The 20,243-nt window shown below is 24.8% G+C and overlaps 1 protein-coding gene across 1 annotated transcript in view; it reads left to right on the forward strand.

Moving 5' to 3' along the window:
• The window catches only part of LOC149057678 (dynein axonemal heavy chain 2-like), a 30,185-nt gene continuing 9,942 nt past the window's right edge, over positions 1-20,243 (forward strand). The window contains exons 1-46 of the mRNA XM_089223891.1: positions 1-116; positions 1,016-1,355; positions 1,510-1,674; positions 2,426-2,548; positions 3,077-3,201; positions 3,793-3,959; positions 4,022-4,187; positions 4,255-4,379; positions 4,693-4,869; positions 4,952-5,264; positions 6,254-6,471; positions 6,540-6,697; positions 8,214-8,356; positions 8,413-8,558; positions 9,313-9,406; positions 9,486-9,653; positions 9,737-9,929; positions 9,998-10,145; positions 10,207-10,407; positions 10,474-10,601; positions 10,697-10,930; positions 11,191-11,324; positions 11,509-11,807; positions 11,890-12,013; positions 12,083-12,234; positions 12,315-12,426; positions 12,500-12,638; positions 12,740-12,954; positions 13,046-13,163; positions 13,263-13,390; positions 13,453-13,672; positions 13,754-14,095; positions 14,187-14,659; positions 14,742-15,086; positions 15,901-16,018; positions 16,215-16,351; positions 17,422-17,577; positions 17,648-17,859; positions 17,996-18,184; positions 18,254-18,531; positions 18,608-18,937; positions 19,027-19,136; positions 19,193-19,308; positions 19,389-19,699; positions 19,758-20,026; positions 20,097-20,236. Of these exons, the coding sequence (XP_089080017.1) occupies positions 69-116; positions 1,016-1,355; positions 1,510-1,674; positions 2,426-2,548; positions 3,077-3,201; positions 3,793-3,959; positions 4,022-4,187; positions 4,255-4,379; positions 4,693-4,869; positions 4,952-5,264; positions 6,254-6,471; positions 6,540-6,697; positions 8,214-8,356; positions 8,413-8,558; positions 9,313-9,406; positions 9,486-9,653; positions 9,737-9,929; positions 9,998-10,145; positions 10,207-10,407; positions 10,474-10,601; positions 10,697-10,930; positions 11,191-11,324; positions 11,509-11,807; positions 11,890-12,013; positions 12,083-12,234; positions 12,315-12,426; positions 12,500-12,638; positions 12,740-12,954; positions 13,046-13,163; positions 13,263-13,390; positions 13,453-13,672; positions 13,754-14,095; positions 14,187-14,659; positions 14,742-15,086; positions 15,901-16,018; positions 16,215-16,351; positions 17,422-17,577; positions 17,648-17,859; positions 17,996-18,184; positions 18,254-18,531; positions 18,608-18,937; positions 19,027-19,136; positions 19,193-19,308; positions 19,389-19,699; positions 19,758-20,026; positions 20,097-20,236 (8,747 nt within the window). The 5' untranslated portion in view covers positions 1-68. The remainder of the gene's footprint in view (positions 117-1,015; positions 1,356-1,509; positions 1,675-2,425; positions 2,549-3,076; positions 3,202-3,792; positions 3,960-4,021; positions 4,188-4,254; positions 4,380-4,692; positions 4,870-4,951; positions 5,265-6,253; positions 6,472-6,539; positions 6,698-8,213; positions 8,357-8,412; positions 8,559-9,312; positions 9,407-9,485; positions 9,654-9,736; positions 9,930-9,997; positions 10,146-10,206; positions 10,408-10,473; positions 10,602-10,696; positions 10,931-11,190; positions 11,325-11,508; positions 11,808-11,889; positions 12,014-12,082; positions 12,235-12,314; positions 12,427-12,499; positions 12,639-12,739; positions 12,955-13,045; positions 13,164-13,262; positions 13,391-13,452; positions 13,673-13,753; positions 14,096-14,186; positions 14,660-14,741; positions 15,087-15,900; positions 16,019-16,214; positions 16,352-17,421; positions 17,578-17,647; positions 17,860-17,995; positions 18,185-18,253; positions 18,532-18,607; positions 18,938-19,026; positions 19,137-19,192; positions 19,309-19,388; positions 19,700-19,757; positions 20,027-20,096; positions 20,237-20,243) is intronic.

Genomic DNA, 20,243 nt, shown 5'->3' on the forward strand with positions numbered 1-20,243 from the left:
CTAGTGCAGCACTAGCAGTCTATTCTTCAATTTTTGTATTCGATCATCATTGTGTAAATTGTGACAATATGACTGAGCAGGAGGATAAAATGGATGCGTCTACAGTTAAAAAACTGGTAATTATAGATTTATTAATATTACACGAATTTTTTAATAGCTAAATTTAATTTATTTAACTCGATTTTAAGGACTTAAATTCAAGCCTATATTTTTTACTGCTGGAGTTTGAAACTATGGATTTACATGTTTTTCTTTATTAAAAAAATGTCTTTATAATATAAACATTTATTTTGAAAACTATAAAATCAAATATAGAAGTTTGATTGCATATTTTTACCTATTTCATTTTATTTTATAAAAATTGCGTTTTTAGAATTCTTAACAATTTATTATGTCATATTACAATTAGTGCTTATATTAATGCTTATTTTCATATTCATATGGTTCTTCCTAATAATTTTACCAGCTTATTTAAGAGTAGTTTTTTAATTAAAAATATCACTAACATATTTTTCAATTATTTTAAGTGCAATAAGTTCCATATCTTAAGTGAAACTTATATGTCTAGTAAAACACATAATAATAATGTCATAGGTGACAATTAAATATATTTTTCTTACTTTTACTTTTATGCATTAAGTATTTGATATTATAAAATATAAATAATTTACTTAATGTCATTATTTGTTTCACTAAACTAATAAGTATATAATTTTGTAAATATTTTGAAAATTATTGATTACCAACTGCCTATACTAATTATGTAGGTATACTTTTATTACAATATGCATTTATAGCTGTTTTTCGGTGTAATTAAAAGAAAATTTAAATCATTATAACTTTACGTTAATTTATATATTGTATATAAAATACCTTAATATTATGTTATAACATGTACTGTCAGACCAATGGCTAGAGCTGCCACAGTCTTTATATTTAATGAAAAAATAAAATAAAATATTCTGCATAATATATTATCATTATTATTATAATTATTATAAGAATTTGATTACAGGTAAATCGTATCAAGGCTTGTACATTTCTCCCGTTCCTAAATAAAAGTGATTGGTCCATTGACGTAATATCCAGCATAGAGGAGTTCATTAGTACGGATCGGAAAATGATTTGTTTGTTTTATGAAAACAATATACTTAAAGCCACGTTTTGCATACCCGATGCTCGTACAGATTCTATCATGTGGTTTTTAAAGACGGCCGATAGCGAACACACAAATCTGAACAACTCAAATTTCTTAAAATTGATTTCATTTGGAAAAATGGACACTCAAGTGGAGAAAACAATGTTCTTATTATTGGACTCCTTGTATTCTCCCTTTATATTTTCTTGGTCAGCCAGTATCCTTTGTTAAAAAAAAAAAAAAAAAAAAATGTATCAAACAACGTGCTTTTTCGTTAATTTTTTATGAACTATTGCTATTCGTTCATTATTGATTATTGAAAATTAAAAGTGTTAAAAATGTAGCATTTTTCCTTAACTTACATTTATCAGGTGAAAAAGATCAGTTTTTCGAACAATACAGGGCTGTTATCCAAGAATTATGTTCATTAAGATACAAGTTTATAGGAATGCCCAGTATTTATATTCCAACAATTGTTGGAAAATTTGATGAAACTTCAAAAAGTGTTAGCGAAGAAACTCTCAAAGTACTAGAAAGTTAGTTTATATATATTACGTAAATAAAAAAATACCAAAATATAATATTTATTATTATAGTTATTAAAATATAGGTAGGTATTTATTTTAATTTAAAAAAATAATAACAAATTAACCGTTTTTAAATTAAATATTAAAATTGTAATCCTAAATTCAACGCATATAATCGTAATATTATATGTTCAATCATAAAAAATGTATCACTAAAATTCATTAAAATATATTTACACAGTTTTCAAAGTGTTTAAACTTTATTCTAAATTCATTACCTAAACAAATAACTTTTGAATACTAATAATTTATTATTACTTAATTTAAATAAAAACTAATCAATTATTATAAGTAGGTATTGTAATACAACAAATATTAATATTTATTTTATTTTATTTTACACAGTTTAGTATTGATTTAAGTTCATTGTTTTAATTTTATTCTATGAATTATAACTTTGATATATAAAATATAATTTACTAATTTTCATTAACATGAAATCTTTATTTAATTTGAATTATGTATGCCTAGCGGCTAGCATTTATTAAAAAATTATTATTATTATTATTATTATTATTATTATTATTATTATTATTATTATTATTATTATTATGGCAATGGTTATAATAATAATATTTTTGACTTTCAATATAAGAATCTCAAATGAATTTCAAATCAACATTCATATTTACATTTATCATCATATATTCAATTCAAACCATTTACATTACTTATGTATCTACTATAACTTGTGTTCTAGATATTTTAAACGTATATACTTTAGAAATTCAAAAATGCTTAATGGACACTGAAAGAGTACCAACTAAATGTGAATATATGATGGAACATATTATTGACGAGATAGGTTATTGGAGGACTAGACGTGAGTAAAATAGATTTTCTATCATACTATCATATAGTTTCATTTTAAGTTGATGAAAATAAAAACTTTTTTTAGCAATTTAACAATGTACAGTCAACATAAATAGTAAACACTAAAAATTCGTATGAATGACGATCATGATAATAGATAATATTATAAATTTATTTATATATACATTTTCAGTTGTTTAAAATTAACTCTGAATACTATATACATTTTCAAAGCAGATTAAACTTTTGTTGTTATTAAATTTTTATTGTAATGAAGAAAATTTTTATTGTACTGCACTTTTAAAATCTAGTTCTTACATAATTACCATATTGTTATTTGATACACTAAAATATCGAACATTTGTCTATATACCCAAGTTTAGATCATAAATGTCAGGGGAACATTAAAAAAATTTAAATTTCACCATACCTAGATATTAATCATAATTTTTCGTACCTTTTTACTTCAACCCAAGTACATAAAATAGTAGTATTCATTTTTACAAAGTCTTATTAAGTCGATATGTTTTTATTCTAGTTACAAATTTACGATTCATAACTACTTTATTAAGTTATAAGAGTGTTGAAGAAATTCTTACAATATTGAAGCAGCACCAATCAATTCTTGTTGAATCTTTCAACAATGCTATGGATGAAATTAAGGTAAAAAAATATTTTTATTAATTAAATTTAGGTTTTTAAAATTATTAATACAACAAATTTAAAATTTATCTGATACTTACTATTTTAATAATTATGTAAACAATTTAAATCATAAAAAAATCAAAGGTCATAAAGCAACAACAAAGAGCTAAAGAAGAACATACTTCTGCAGGTAATTGTTATTTTTAGAAAACATTTATGAGGTTTCTACAGTTTTTATTATTCTATAAGGTATCGAAAATAATAATGAAAAAACATTAACTCCAACTTATTCTTTAAAAAAAATAAAAAAATATTCTATTTAAAAATTTAATTACAATTTAATTTTTATGGATTATTAAATGACAGTTCTAGAATTGTATAAGCTTGATTACTTTCATTATTTGCTTATGAAAACAGTAATAGCATTCGAGTATAATATATTATACCATATATACACATTACACAATGGTAAGTATTAGGTGCATTGTATATATATATATAGTTTTATTACAGATCACATCAACAATCAATGGTCAATCAGATAATTGAACTAATATTAATCATTATTATTATATAATACCTATACTAATAAATTGTTATAACATATAGACGGCCAAAGTTGAAGCTCAATCCAATCTGAATTACTTACAAATTTTATCGGACCCAGTTATAAGCTTATACGATGTACAATCACCAAATGACGTATTAACAAGACTGCCAGAAATATTTATTAAGTTTATTTTTATTTTTGAAGAATCAGAGTACTACAATAAATGGTAGAGTACCATTTTGTTACGATGTAATTAAACGTAACGATCTAATTTTCAACGAATACCAGGTCCGACATAAGTCGTTTGTACGAATATCTCGGAAATCAAATTGTTTTCATTTGCCGAAAAACCATAAAAATGTCGGAACTATTCTCTGGAAATACCGAAAGTGTTTTGAATAAGCTGCAAGTTTCGATCAATTGTTGTGAAAATTATATTTCAATGTATACTAAAGTAAAAACAATAATTTATTTCCTATATTTTTACCATTGTTTGAATTGCGTAACAAAATATTTGACAGGTAATTGAAATTTATAATTCTAAAAATGATGGACATTGGTCGGTAGAAACTAAAGACGTGCATATGTTTTTGGATCGCTGCAGAGATGTTAATTATATATGCAAATCAATCATTTTATTTAAAAGGTACTTATAGTTTATATAATCATATATGTGTGTGTGTGTGTGTGTGTGTGTGTGTGTGTGTGTGTGTTGGTAACAAATGTGAATATACGGTATACACACATATATACATCATACATGTGTATATAATAAATGTACACAAAGTTATATATATTATTATTTAATTTTAATTTTGAATAAATATTTCAACGGTAAAATCTATCACCAATACCATCGTAATGACATACCACCCATCAATTTAACCTCTACTCATTGTTAAATATGTTTAATCTTTTACAATGAAACATCACCTGTTCTTAAATTGTTCTACTTGTAGGATAAATAAAAATCACCCAATACCAAAACCAAAATTTTCATTTACTAAAGGATTGGGGTTCGAAAAAGTCATGGAGTCTATTGAGTTCAAATTCAACAAATTGATAAACAATCTGGAGAAAGTTCAAAACTTAATATTCAACGTAAATACCACTGATTGGTATCAACATGAACTCGAGTAAGATTTAAAATAGCAAAGCAATTTATTTTTCATCAATACTATATACACCGGTATAATCTGTTTTATTGGATTATGTTAGATTCAAAAACGAAGTGAAAGAATTATGCAACATAGTCGAACAGCTATTAAATGACGCGTTGAGTATTACATGTAACATCGAGGATGCTCTGAATGTTTTACAGAGCTTGCATTATTTTTCTAATTGGCCACAATTGAATTCCCACTTTCAGAAGAAAACAAACGACGTCTACGCCATGTTAATCGACGATATATCATTAGCTATGCAATTTTATACTGACAACAGTTACCAAATACCGTCCTTTATGGCTCAATATTCAGGTGTCTGCATAACCGCTATGACCGAATACAAAAGAATTGAAACGCTAAAAAATGTGAGTTGGTGTCTGTGTCTGCAATACATACATCAAAATTATTAAAAACACATTATTACAGTGTGGAATAATTCACGGAAATAAATATTATTTATACGAACAAAATATTAAAAATGTATCTCTTGCTATTTAATAATGAATGTCTTTAAAATATTTTAACAGTTTTAATCGACTTTTATAGTACTTATACAGGGTGATTCGTTTATCAAACAACACTCATTATTTATAAAAGTATTGACTTTTTTCAAAATATTGTTTTACATAGTTTCAAGTTGTTAAAAAACCAACGCTTTTATTAAAAAATTATATTTTTAAATATTTTTTATCCTTATCATTTTTTAAGTTTTTTACTTTTTTGAATGGCAACATAGTTTTTTAATTTCATATTCCAAAGCAGAATATTTTTCTAAAAATTTTGATACATAAAAATCGAATTTAGGACTAGTAGCTTATGAGTTATAAGTATTTAAAGTTTAGACAAGCGGAGTAGTGGACAAACATTTTGCGGGGTAACCCCGTACCACTCCACTCTGCCAATCTAAACTTTAAATACCTATAACTCATAAACTACTAGCGCTAAATTCAAAATTTTAACGTAATAATTAATTAAAAAAATAGCTTTATTAAATTATGAAATTTGAAGTATAGGTTACCATTTGAAAATCAAAAGTTGATGGTGGTGTATATAATAAATATAAGGGTGAAAAATATAAAAATAATAAACAATTCAAGAAGAGTGTAAATCTACAATTTTGAAAAAAAAAAAAATTGAAAAAAGTCAATACTTTTTTAAATAATGAGTGTTGTTTGATAAAAGAATCACCCTGTATATGATAAGATCGTAACGAGGTTTTTATTCAGTAAATAGTCCTCAGAAGTCCAGATGAATGGAGTGATATCTTTTAAATATTATCTACTATAATTATTCCTATCAACGTTTGAATTAGTTTTAAAATTTAAAAAATTTAAATCGATTCAATGCATTTCAGATGATATCAGAACGTCCTTGGTTATTACCGTGTTCAAATATTAAAAAACTTCACGTACTATACAAAAGTTATACAATTTCCTATCAAAATCTAATAAATCATACGATTGAATCGTGGAATAATCAATCGAATATAAACTATGAGAATAAACTTGAGAAGTATATTTTGGTAGGAAATCAAAATGATCAGTTCTGGCATTTGACGAATAACTTGGACTGGTATTTTTAAAATTATTATGAAAAAAATCAACTGTGTACTTAAGCACGTAATATTTGTTTGTTGTTAGTGATGTGTCTGAACTGTTAACCGAAATAAAGTATTGGTCGTTAATTGGCTTCAAAAATATACTGAAACCAAATAACATCGTCACAAATGCCACACAAATAATGCGACTACACCGAAATACATCAAAAATCGTTAACGACTACAATACTCTAATAGCTGGTATTTTCGTTTTAGACTAACTTAATACACTTTATGTATCGAAAACATAATATTTTATGACATAATGATTAGGCAAAGAGATAAAATAAATTTCAGTAAAAATGATTAATGATCATATTATTTTGTGAAGACTCAAATATGAATTTATCAGTAATATCCTCTCATTAAATTAAAAAAATAAATTACGTTTAATTTTATTAAAAAATCTCATTAAAATATCTAATTTACGAGTATTCAAATTTTATACATCAATTGCGTCTCATCATTAACAAAACTGTATTGTAATCAGCATAAAAAAAACTTATTAATAAAATCAAAAATCAAAAATCAAAATTTATTATTGAAGTAATGTCACTGGATGCCCCCTTCTATCACGCCCACATGCCTTGTAAATAATGTTATAAAATTTACTTATTGTATCAAATGTATACAGATTGTAAATATATTGTTGTTTTTTATTAATAAAAAATGTATTGTAGGAGTGTAATAATTTTGAATTAGTATATTATTGATTCATTTTTTTAATACTAATATTGCTAGAAAGTTTTTATTGAAATTATTTGGAAACTCCATTATTACCTAACGACATCGAAACACTTAAAGTTACCTACATGTATTTACTAAACAAAATTAGCATAAATAACATAGTTTCGATTCAACATCTCAACTTTAGTCTGTTTATTGATAGTTTCATTTTGTTCTTAAATTCTACACAGCGCTGTACCTAAATTGCCTATACAATACGCCGTGTGACATTTTTATTTGAAGAAGATACACAGACATACAATTACATATACTTACAATACTTTAAAAAACACAGAAAAATCATATCTGCAATATTCAATCTAAGTTAAATAGATTTAGAAGTGTAAATTATATATAATATTTAAGCCCTATCAAAAAAATCTTAAAAAATTCTTAACAAGCATTCTTTTAGACCGCAATCTAGCTCTTAAAAAATTACCTAAGCAATTTTTTTCACATTTTTAATTAATTATAAATATAGATTTATATCATAATTGAATATTCGAGAAAATTTTTAGTAAGATGAAATTGTGAAAGATCTATTTGCACAAAATAAACCCAATTGCAATGTTATGCCAATATAGTTAATAACTGGTTATAATCACCAATTGATTGTCACTTGTTTGAACCCCTTTAGTAACGCGTAAAATCAGTTAATATAGTTAATAACAAAATAGATAGATTAAGTTGTTTCCAATTCAAAAAGTACGATTATAATTATTGATACCTATATTTAAAGAACAATTAGAAAATATTAAGTTAACAATAAATTCTAAAAAAAAAATGTTCAAAATAATATTTTAAATTACCTACCCAATATTAAATTAAAAATTAAAAAGTATAAGGGTATATACCTGCCCGTTACATTGAGAGATATTTTTTTTAGTTGTGATTTCAATTTTATTTTATACAAATCTGACGACAGCGTTAGTTAAAAAATTTAAAATACGTTTTGAATTCGTTATTAAATATAAATGCATCCTCAATATAGGTTTATCCGAGCAAGAAATGCTATTATTCAGTGAATCAATAGAGATATGCAATAAAATAATATCACCAATGATTCAATGTTATACATGGAAACGATTAGACATTGACAACTATTTACTTGATTGTTTTGATGAATTAGAATCGGTAAAGTAAATTTTTGAAATACACGAGCAAATAAAGCTAATGTAAATATATTTCAGGTTCAAAATTGTGTTGATCAATACAAATATTGTAACATTGAAATCGTAAACATTTCTGAAGAAATAGCAAATTTGACACTTTTTAAAATAAGCCGAGTACAAATCTTGGAGTTAAGAAAACTCAAAAAACAAGTTGAAATATTTAAGTATGCATATGTTTTTTATATCTAATTTGTGTATTATTTTATCATAAAAAGTGTATACAGACTGAGTGATTTATTCAACACTAAAAATGCATTAGTTATATCAAAAAGAATTAACATTTCAGAATGGAGTGATGATTTTTATTTTTTACTTGTATCTGTTTGCACGGTAAGCAGTCGAAATAATGCTTTGTTTCTTAATTTCTATATTATTTCGGGTGGGAAAATGAATCTAGTTGGTGTATTTGGAGGTAATCCATTTTTTGAAAATATTTTTAAAAAAAATTGTAACCATTTCAAAAAAAAAAAAATTGTTCAATTTTTTTATTTTTTTATTAGGTACGTTTATACTTTTTTTGATGACAAAAAATTTTTGATATTTTTTAAATTTGAATTTTGATTGAGATTCAAACGAGTAATTAATATTAATTATAACAAAGATAACCTAAAAATCACAAAACGTTAATACCCAACTCCAATTATACAAATTTTAAATACCTAATTATTAGTTATTATTATTTAATAACTTATTCAAAATTTGATTTTTTCTTCAGAATATTATGAAATTAAAAATTTTAATTATCATTAAAAAAATTTAAAAACTTTAAACGAGATAACACTTAAATATAGTTGATAATTTTTGAAGTAATGAATGATTACAATTAAAGAGTAACACTGTATAATATTAACTTATAAAAAATATGCATAAAATATTATTATTCATTGTAAAAATATTGTTTTTTTTTTTATGTTTCAGAAGTAAAATGATACTAAAAATTTCTAATAATTACAATCTTATTTTAAAATACATAATGGTCATCTATGAAGGATTTAAAGAAAATATCAATAACGTATACAATTTATTTATATATTATATATTCCACCGTTTATTATATTTTAATTTTAAGTATAAATTCTCATTATTTTTAGCTTTTGGTTTATTGGACACATTATGTAGAGAAAATAGACAGCCTTATATGCAAAGCATTGATTATTAACTGTCAATGTTCACTAGAAAATGTTTTAGAACTATGTGTCGGAGATGGTTCAGGTCCAACGCCAGTAATACTTATTCACGTGAGCTTAAAAGACAATAAGGTAACCAAAATTAAACGTGAATAGAGAACTATAAAAATAATAAATAAAAAGTATAAATAATACTTATCGATTGTTATCAATAGATTAAATATGAAGCTAGTCTATTAGAGGTTCTATCTTTCTCTACGAATTTTTTAACAGATTTATTAATGACTATTAAATTATTGCCAAGATTAAATCATATATTCCAGCTATCACGAAATAATTGGATTTCGTACGAAGATGAAATTTCTAAAGATTGGCTTTGTATTAAACTTCAGGAAAAATATAATATAGGTAAATAAAACAATACTTTAGTGCAATTATTGTTATAAAAACTTTTTGATTGTGTAATTTATTAACAGCTACTATAAATGCCTTAAGACGATTAAGGCGTTATATGCACGAATACTTAGTATTTAAAGACATATGGTCAATGGATAAAAAATTATTTTTTGAAAAATATAGAACCTTCAATTCTCCAGCGACACATTTTAATCAAGATATGACTCAGTAAACAATAATTTTAAGACTTTTTGAATTATTTTGACACTTAATTTATTTAAATTCGCAGATATTCAATTTATAAACGTAAAATATACAGCATTAAACCAGTTTCCCAAGTCTCTCATTTTCTAGTACAAACAAACATATTAAAAGATGACATAATTAGACATTGTAATGAGTGGAGGGATAATTTTTCGAATCTTCTTCTTGAAATGACGACAAATCTCATAGAAGGATTTTATCAATATACAAAAATTAACAGCCTCCAGTAATAATTCAGAAATAATTGCCCTGTAATAATGAAATTTAATTATTTTTCTTATTTTTTTTTTAGAGTAATGACACCGCCTAAAAATTTAACTGAAATGATTTCATTTGTTGAAGTAAGAAATAGAATAGTTTTAGAGTACGATAATAAAGCTAAAGAATTTACACTTATTTCTGATAATGTTCAAGTATTAGGTAAATTATAATTTAAACATTTTAAACGTAATTTTAGTAATAAACGAAAACTAATATAATATAACTAAGTAATCAAATTAAAAAAATTATTTTAGAAATGAATAATATACAAATGACAGAATTAATACAAATGAAATATCAAAAATTGTTTCAAGTGTGGAGTGTATACAAGAATACTCTTGAAGACGCCGAAATAATGTTAAAAATAAAACAAAATGAATTTATGAAATTTCTAAAAGAAAAACAAACTAATTTAAAATTAAAAGCTAAAGACCTACTGCAAACATTTTTAGAAACAGCACCAATTTCTACAGAATGGAAATCAAATGGTAAATAGAAAAATAATCTATTAATATAATATCTGATCTTTAACATTCATTTATATTTGTTTTAAATTAATAATATTCATAGCAACATTAAATCGTTTTGTTAATGTACCAATTAGTATATTCTGTAATCGTTTAATAATCAATGGTCGTTACCGAGTGGTTTTTATAATGAGAAGATAAATGTATTACTGTTATTTACTGACCATTAATACTATAATGCGCGTTGCAAATTAATGATTCTTTTCAAAATATTTATTTAGATGCTTTAATGTATACTGAACAAATGCAAAATAAATTGAACGTATTAAAAACCGAAGAAAAACAATTGAACGATGATCTTGCTGTATTTGAAATAAAATATATTCAATCAGTTGAAATTGGCAAACTTCAGGAAGTAATAAATATAATATAAGAAAATTTAATATATCAATATATTTAATTGGTCAGTGGTCACTTATCGATCTTGAAAGTTTAATTTTATTAATCTACGATGTTCAATTGTTGTATTAATTATTTATAAACACCTAATTTCTCATTTCATTACTGATAACTTTAGTAATTTTCTACACTGTTTAAAGGAAATATTAGTTTTACACTCGATTTGGAAATTAGTCAATACGTGGGATGATATTTGGAATGACTATAAACAAAAACAATGTTTGCATATACAAGTTTCCGATTTAAAAATTACTGTGGATGAATTTTTCGATAAATTTAATATTTTAATTAATGGATTGAAAAATAAAAAATGGGAAGTAATAGAAACAACTTGTAAAAATATTGATGAATTTCGTAATTTATTACCGGTGGTAGATAATTTAAAAAATCCAGCGATGAAAGACAGACATTGGAACGAAGTACGAAACATCATAAATATGTGAGTAATCAGTTCTCAACAATATTTAATAATAAACTAAAACATATTTTTTTTTTTTTTTTTGAATTATGTATTTTATTAGAAAATTAACTGAGAACAATTCTGATTTTACGTTAGAAAAATTAATGGAAGTTAAAATTCATAATTATAGTGAAAAAATTAGTGACGTGTCGAAAAAATCAACAATAGAACTAGGTTTAGACAATGTATTACATTTTCATAAAATAATAATAATAAAAGCAATTAGTTTTAAATGATATTTTTTGTGCTCTAAGGCTATACAAAATATTAAAGAAATATGGTCTAGTAAAAATCTACATTTGGAACCCTACAAAGATAAAGGTATTTATTACGTGATAGTGAATGATGACATTTTTCAATCATTAGAAGATCATCTTGTGCAGCTATCTGCGATCAAGGCATCAAAGTATATTATAATTTATTATTAAATAAAAAATATGCACTAATGTGTTTTTAAAAATATTTTATAATAAATTTTGTTTGTAGATATATTTCCGTCTTTTTAAATGAGGCAGATTTTTTAGAAAAATCTATAGGTCTTGTCATGGAAGTTTTGGAAATTATTCTTTCAGTTCAACGACAGCATATTTATCTAGAAGTAAATATTTAATTTTATTTTTTTAATTATACTATTCCCTATTTTATTTTATTTTCTATCTTCCATGATCTAGAATATATTTATGGGAGATGATATACGTCATAAAATGCCAATTGAAAGCATTGACTATGATATTTTAACAGAAGAATGGAAAGAAATAACCATTCAAATGTATAAAGATAATAATTTATTCAGAGCTTGTTATTCTAAATGTATGTTGCTGTTTTAATGTTCATTTATGTATAGTGAATAATTCAAAATTTTAAATCAACTACAAATATAGCTACAATATTTATACCTATATTTTTTTTAGCTTTATTTAAACATTTAAATACGATGAATTACCGCTTAGAAGTCATACAGAGAGCTTTAGAAGTTTACATGGAATCAAAACGTCATGTATTCTCAAGGTTTTATTTCATATCGAATTGCGAGTTATTAGAGATATTAGGAAACTCTAAAAATCCTGAATGTATACAACCACATTTAAAAAAACTTTTTACCAATATTCATAGCTTAAAAATCATTGTAAGTTATCACTATATTTAAATGTTGTTATTATTTTTATTATAATTTATAAATACATAATATATTTAAAATCAGATATACTTATGTTTAGACGAATAGTAACCAAAAAAAAGAGGCACGAGGTATGTTTTCTGAAGATAGGGAGTATATGGATTGGAACCAGTCGGTCATATGCGAAGGACCAGCAGAAATTTGGCTAAATTCGATAGGTAAATTAATAAAAAAATATAATATTTATGTACTTGAAAAATATTTTATGACATAATATATACAAGTATATAAACTTAATATGAGATACAAAATTATAGAAGATGCAATGCGTGACTGCCTTAAACAAACATTAAAGCAAGTAAAATTATCATTAACGAAAAATCTGAAAACTCGCGACAAGTGGATATTGGAGTGGCCAGGACAATTATGCATTGTCGCATCTCAAGTAAATCAAAATGTATAAAGTAAACTCAAACAACTATTATTTAAATATTAAATATAATTTAGGTTCAGTGGACCGCCGATTGTACGCGATCATTAGTACAGTCCAAACATTTAAAACACAAGTATCCTTTAAAAAAAATGTATAAAAAACAAAAAAATATTTTGACAAAGTTCTCAAAAGTGATCCGGAGTGATTTATCGAGTACTGAAAGATTAAAAGTCGTGACTTTAATCGTTATAGAGATACATGGTAGAGATGTAGTTGAATATATGTATAAATCAAGTATGCAATATTGAAATATTATTTTAATTTATCAACTATAACAACTATCATCAATCGGTATAAAAATACAAAATTGTTTAGATTGCATGGACGTGTCTGCGTTTGAATGGATGTCTCAATTACGATTTTACTGTGATAAAAAATCAAACGATATTGTTATAAGACAAACCAACACCAAACAACAATATGGATACGAGTATTTAGGCAACTCTGGAAGATTAGTTATCACTCCTTTAACTGATAGATGTTACGTTACATTGACTACAGCTGTGCATATGCATCTTGGGGGAAACCTTAACGGTTCAATGTATACGGGTAAAACTGAAACTGTAAAAGATTTAGGGAAACATTTGGCCCGATTCGTTATAGTCGTGAATTGTTCAAAAAGTCTAGATTACAAGAGTATAAGTCGCATTTTCTTAGGTGAATATTACTTTTATTAATTTATGTATACTGTTCAATTAAAACCACTATACTTTCAAAATAATTTTCATTCTATTTTTCGCCATAAAAGGACTCGTGCAACAAGGAGCATGGGGTTGTTTTGATGAAATTCAACGAGTAAAAATCGAAGTTTTGTCTTCTATAACACAACAAATATCATCCATATTTTCGGCTTTGGCAGCGGATCTAAAAACGATGGTTATAGAAAACAGAACTGTTACATTAGTACCATCTTGTGGTATATTTATCACAACGTGTCCAGCTTATGAATATAATTCGTACTTACCAGACAACTTTAAATCAATGTTTCGCACTGTGTCTATGATAGTCCCAGACAGTAAACTAATCGCTGAGACAATTCTTTTTAGCGAAGGTTTTAAAGATGCTAAGACACTTGGTAACAAGATATTTGTTCTACATTCATTCTGCAAACAGATACTAAACAAACAAAACTATTGTGAATATGGACTTCGGAGTTTAATTGGATTAATAAAGTATGCAGGAAATTATAAACGGGCAAATACAGAAGTACCAGATAATGAGGTTTATTTCATTTTATATACAGTTATACTGTTTAATAGTAATATTAATATATTATCATAATTTAATAACATATTATTTATAGATTATCTTACTAGCAGCTCATAAAACGACTTTAGCAAATATAAACAAGGAAGATTTACCAATACTTACGGATATGATAAATAATTTATTTCCTGACATAACTCTACCCGAAACCAAATATGAAGTTTTAATAGATGCAATAAAACGTAGCATGTTGAAAAACAATCTACAACCAACTGATTCTGCCGTTTCAAAAATTGTTCAATTATACGAAATCAAAACTTATAGGTCTTCTGTTATAATAATAGGAAAATCTGGAGCCGCTAAAAGCATTACTTGGAAAACACTAAGAGATACACTAATCTTACTGAAGAACGAACAAATCAATTCATTTGAAACAGTTATTGTAAGTACCTATATAATTTATAAGTACCTATTAATTAGTATATATTTAATTTCAAACTATTGAATATATTATATTAGACTATTATTTATTAAAGTTAATAATTAAAATTACTTACATATTAAAAATAAAATAAATCAAAAATACCGTTTAATATTTAAAATTATTGTCAACAAACTCATTGTCTGGACATCATACAATTTACTTTATATTAATTGGTACCGAAAATGCAATTATTAAGGTCACTAATGTAATATTTAGTTTTAACAAGCATTTAAGTATAAATATTTAAAAGCTTTTTTTTGTTCTTGAATACAAAATTGAATATAATATTTGAAATGAATTATTTAAATATACATGACATATGTATATTATTGTATATGTTGTTTCGTATTTTATATGTATAAAAATCTCAATATAAATAAATAAATAAATCTCTAATAATTACTAATAAATAATAATTAAATAAATGTATCTGTGAAAGTGATCTAGTATTGTTTCTTGTAACGAATGTTGGAACTGCATACTATGAGTTATTCTCAAATACAACTATAAGTTTTTTTTTTTTAATATTCAAAATATTTTTATCAAAAAAAATTTTTTTTGAAAAAGCATTATGAGTAGATACTCTTTTGTGTTGCTTGTTAGAACAAATATTTTTATTTAAAAAAAAAAATATATATATATATATATATATATATAAATATATTCTAAATTAAACTAATATAATCCTAATTTTGTTTAAATGAAAATATTATTAATTATATTACTATAACTTTAATGTTTTAAATTAAAACACCGTGTACCGATTATTTAGGAATATGTTTTAAACCCAATAACCTTAACTATAGAAGAATTATACGGTAAATATAATCACGATACGCATGAATGGGTGGATGGAATTTTTTCGTCAATTATACGCAAAATATGTTCGGGTAAATATTATATCACCTAGTTAATTTATATTCATAAATTAATTGTATACAACTAAAAACTTGTTTGATAATTCATTTTATAGATAATATTTTTTAAATTTTGTCCTTCAATTATATAACTTAAATCATATTTAACATGTACACACACGCAAATATAGGTAAAATATTAAATTATAGTCATAAATGTTTCAAATAGATAATGGATTAGAACAAAAGTGGGTAATACTAGATGGACCAATCGAAAGCCATCGGGTCGAAAATATGAGTTCTGCAATAGACGATACTAATATTTTAATTTTAGAAAATGGAGAACGAATTTTAATACCAAAACAGGTACTCGTATAACAATGTTATGATTTTAACTCTCATCATTATAGCAAATATAAACAATTATAATTGTATCTTCTATAGATGTTATCAATGGAAATTTATTAATACAACTAAATTAAAACATTAAATATATTTAAAAAATTGAATTAAATAATCAAAGTTTTATATTATATGCGTACCTATCTATATTACAATAAATTCTCATTATAAGCAATATGTTTTTACATATTCACTATTCTACTATATTTGTATACATATACTTATGTTTATATCTACCTACTCATGTAGTCATGTGTAGTAAAAACGCTTATGAAAAAATATCAAATTAATAATTTATTTATATGAGAATATTTCAAAATGAAAACGGTTTAATTTTGATCAATTATTATTGGTAGTGATTGAAATCCACGTCAATCCGGCAAACAATCATAAAACCTCATTTATATCTACTAAAATAATATTGTCCTAATTTAAGAATATGAAAACAATCTGTATATACAATTTAACCTCTTTTTTTTTATCTTTAAATTTTGTACTCTATAAAAAAAAATATATATATTAATTAAAACTATAAATACTCAACCTACTTAAATTGTAAATTTGTAACTAATAGCTATAGCTGCTGAGTTTTTTTTTTTTGATCAATAAAAAAAAAGAAATAATTGTCCTATACTTTTATGGTTGTTATTTGTGTAATAAATTGTATGTTTCTTAAACGCTTTTATCTAGTATTAGACCAATAGACCATACGTTTTGATACATTTTAAATTTTTTAATAATTCTAATATTTACTTCAATGCTATATTTAGTTGATACACATTAAGAATTAAAAATGGTGTTTAACATTTAGCATTTCTATATTCACCTAGGTACGTAGTTAATATTTTGTTTTACATATTCACATTTTTCCGAATTTTGAATACCTATGAACACTGATTATAATATTATGATCTATTAGAATCATGTACCTACACTTCACGTATAGATCATGATGCAAAAATCGCAAAATATTAGTAAATTTTACACATGATACAAACTTCCTTTGTTTCTACAAAGTTCTTAAATTATCCTAGGTGTCTTTTCTTTTCGAAGTAGAAGATTTAAAAGCGGCATCTCCTGCAATTATTTCAAAATGTGGTATAATTCATAACGATCAAAACAATTATGGATGGCGATTATACGTCGACTCATGGTTAAATAGTTGCAAGTTTAAACTATTTAAAGATGAGGTGATAAATCGATAAATACATTGATATGATTGAAAGTTTTTTTTTATTTAAGAAAAAATTATACTTTTAGATAAAACTTAATTTTGAATATTACATCGACGAGCTACTTGTATTCAAAAAATTGAACTGTATTGAAATAATTTCTTTGACTGACCAAAATTGTATAATATCTCTGTGTAAGTTATTAGAAAGCTGCACCTTTCACGATCTGGCTGATAAAATTCCGAATAAGTTAAATGAAAGCCAGTACAAATTTTTAATTAAGATTTGGTTTATTTTTTGGTACGTACCTAATATTAATTATGTTAGCAATTTACTGTCAAGATATAATAATGAACAATTTAACCATAAGTGAAAAACAATTTATGTCATTTTAAAGTTATATAAATTATGAATAAAATGTATTGTTTTTAAACAGTATGATTTGGTCAATATGTGGTTGTGTGAATGAAGACGGTAAAAAGAAAATTGATATGTATATTAGAAAACTTGAAGGCATTTTTCCTATAAAAGATACAGTTTATCATTATTACGTCGATACTAATTACTGTAAATTTCAACATTGGGAACAAAAACTCTCTACAAATACATGGTCATATGATGGAGGGTATAACAAAAAAATTTTAACGCGTAAAACATATTAAAAATATCCTATTAATATACATTTTAATTTCAGAGAACAATTTTCTAAAATAATTATTCCAACGATAGATACTATTCGACACAGTTATTTAATACAATCATATTTAAGTAAAAATCAACCTGTTTTATTAGTTGGACCTAGAGGATGTGGCAAAACATTGAACGTTAGAAATTCATATGAAACTATGAATAAAACTGAATATTCTCTTTTAAACATTAATATGACAGCGTCAACTTCAACGAATGATGTTAAAGAAACTATCGAAGATAAGTTAGAAAAACGCACTAAAGAACTTTATGTTCCACTAACTGGTATTTTATTTTAATACATATTATACAAATTATGTTTTTTAATTTTGTTAGTCTTAAAAATGTAATACTATCTTAGGAAAAACGATGGTTACGTTTTTGGATGATGTGCATATGCCTATAAAAGAAGCTTGCGGAGCCCAGCCTTCTTTGGAATTAATTAGACATTGGGTCAACTATGGTTTTTGGTATGACACAAAAAAAAAATGCACAAAATATGTCAAAAATATGCTACTCATATGCGCTATGACTCAGTTTGATAAAATTAAGCACTTTATTAGCAATCGAATGTTAAGTCGTTTTAGTGTGGTCAATATACCATCTCTTCATGAAAACGATATCTATACAATATATAACACCATACTCAGTCAACATTTAGAAAAATTCGATGAAACTGTATCTGAAATAGGTACGGCTGAATATTATAATATTTGATAGAATTTTTCTGTAGAACGTTCATAATATCGTATCATACAAATTATAATTTAATTATTGCAGGTAATGGATTGACTTCAATGACGATAAGTCTCTATAAACATTTGATGATAAGCATGACTCCAACACCATCAAAAATGCATTATTTGTTTAATTTGAAAGACGTTTCAAAGGTAACGATAGCTCCAAATTATTTTAACATATTATTTAACATATTTTTGCTTTTAAGATATTTCAAGGTTTACTTCTTAGTAATGTCAAGTATCAAAATTTTAAAGTGCCTATGTTACGACTCTGGTGTCACGAAATATTCCGTGTATTCTATGACCGTCTGGTTGATACAAGGTAAAATCTTCATTTTATAGCTACCATATATTGATATATTATAACAAATACCTAACTGTTTTACATACATTTTATTATAGCGACCAAAAATGGTTCCTTGATCAAATAAATCAACAACTTAAAAATAATTACCATTTATCGTACCACGATTTATGTGCATCGAAAAAAAATCCAATATTTGTTAGTTTTCTAAATGAAGAAATGCTGTACGAAGAAGTCGTAGACGAAGAGTACTTGAAAAACTTTATCAAATGTAGCATTAAAGAATACAATTCTAACTCAGAGTTTGTGCCGGTAGACATTTTGTTATTTAGGGATTACATAGAACATATTTGTCGTATCGTCAGAGTCATATCGCAACCAATGGGTCACATACTTCTCATAGGCATTGGTATATTTGAACAGTTTTTTATTGCGTCATATACGAATAATTAAAATATTATTCTTAGGTGGATCGGGTAGATCATCGCTGGCAAAAATAGCCTCGTGGTTGTGCAAGTATAGTATTTTTACGATTGAGTTGGACAAATCGTACGGAACATCGGAATTTAAAGAGGACTTAAAACTAATTTATTCCGAAACGGGAATAAAAAATCAACCAACATCATTTGTGTTTAATGATACACAAATAGTTGACGATTCATTTTTAAAAATCATTAACAGTATTTTAAGTACTGGAGAAGTAACACGATTATTCGAAGAAGACGAATTTAAAGAAGTAAAATAGTTATTTAACAAGATATTAAAATAAGTATACTATTATGAATTAAATTATGTAACTACTTTAGATGAAAAATGCATTATCAGATAATATTAAGACTGCAGATGAAATGGAATCATCCGAAGCTACTAATTTAATTTTTATAGACCAAGTTAAGAACAACCTTCACTTTATTCTATCTTTCAGTCCTATAGAAAAATCATTTAGGTGCGTT

This window comes from Diuraphis noxia, unplaced genomic scaffold (assembly GCF_037042655.1).
Source record: "Diuraphis noxia isolate RWA-SAM2 unplaced genomic scaffold, SU_Dnox_SAM2 contig0003, whole genome shotgun sequence".
In the NCBI taxonomy this organism is placed as follows: Eukaryota; Metazoa; Arthropoda; class Insecta; order Hemiptera; family Aphididae; genus Diuraphis; species Diuraphis noxia.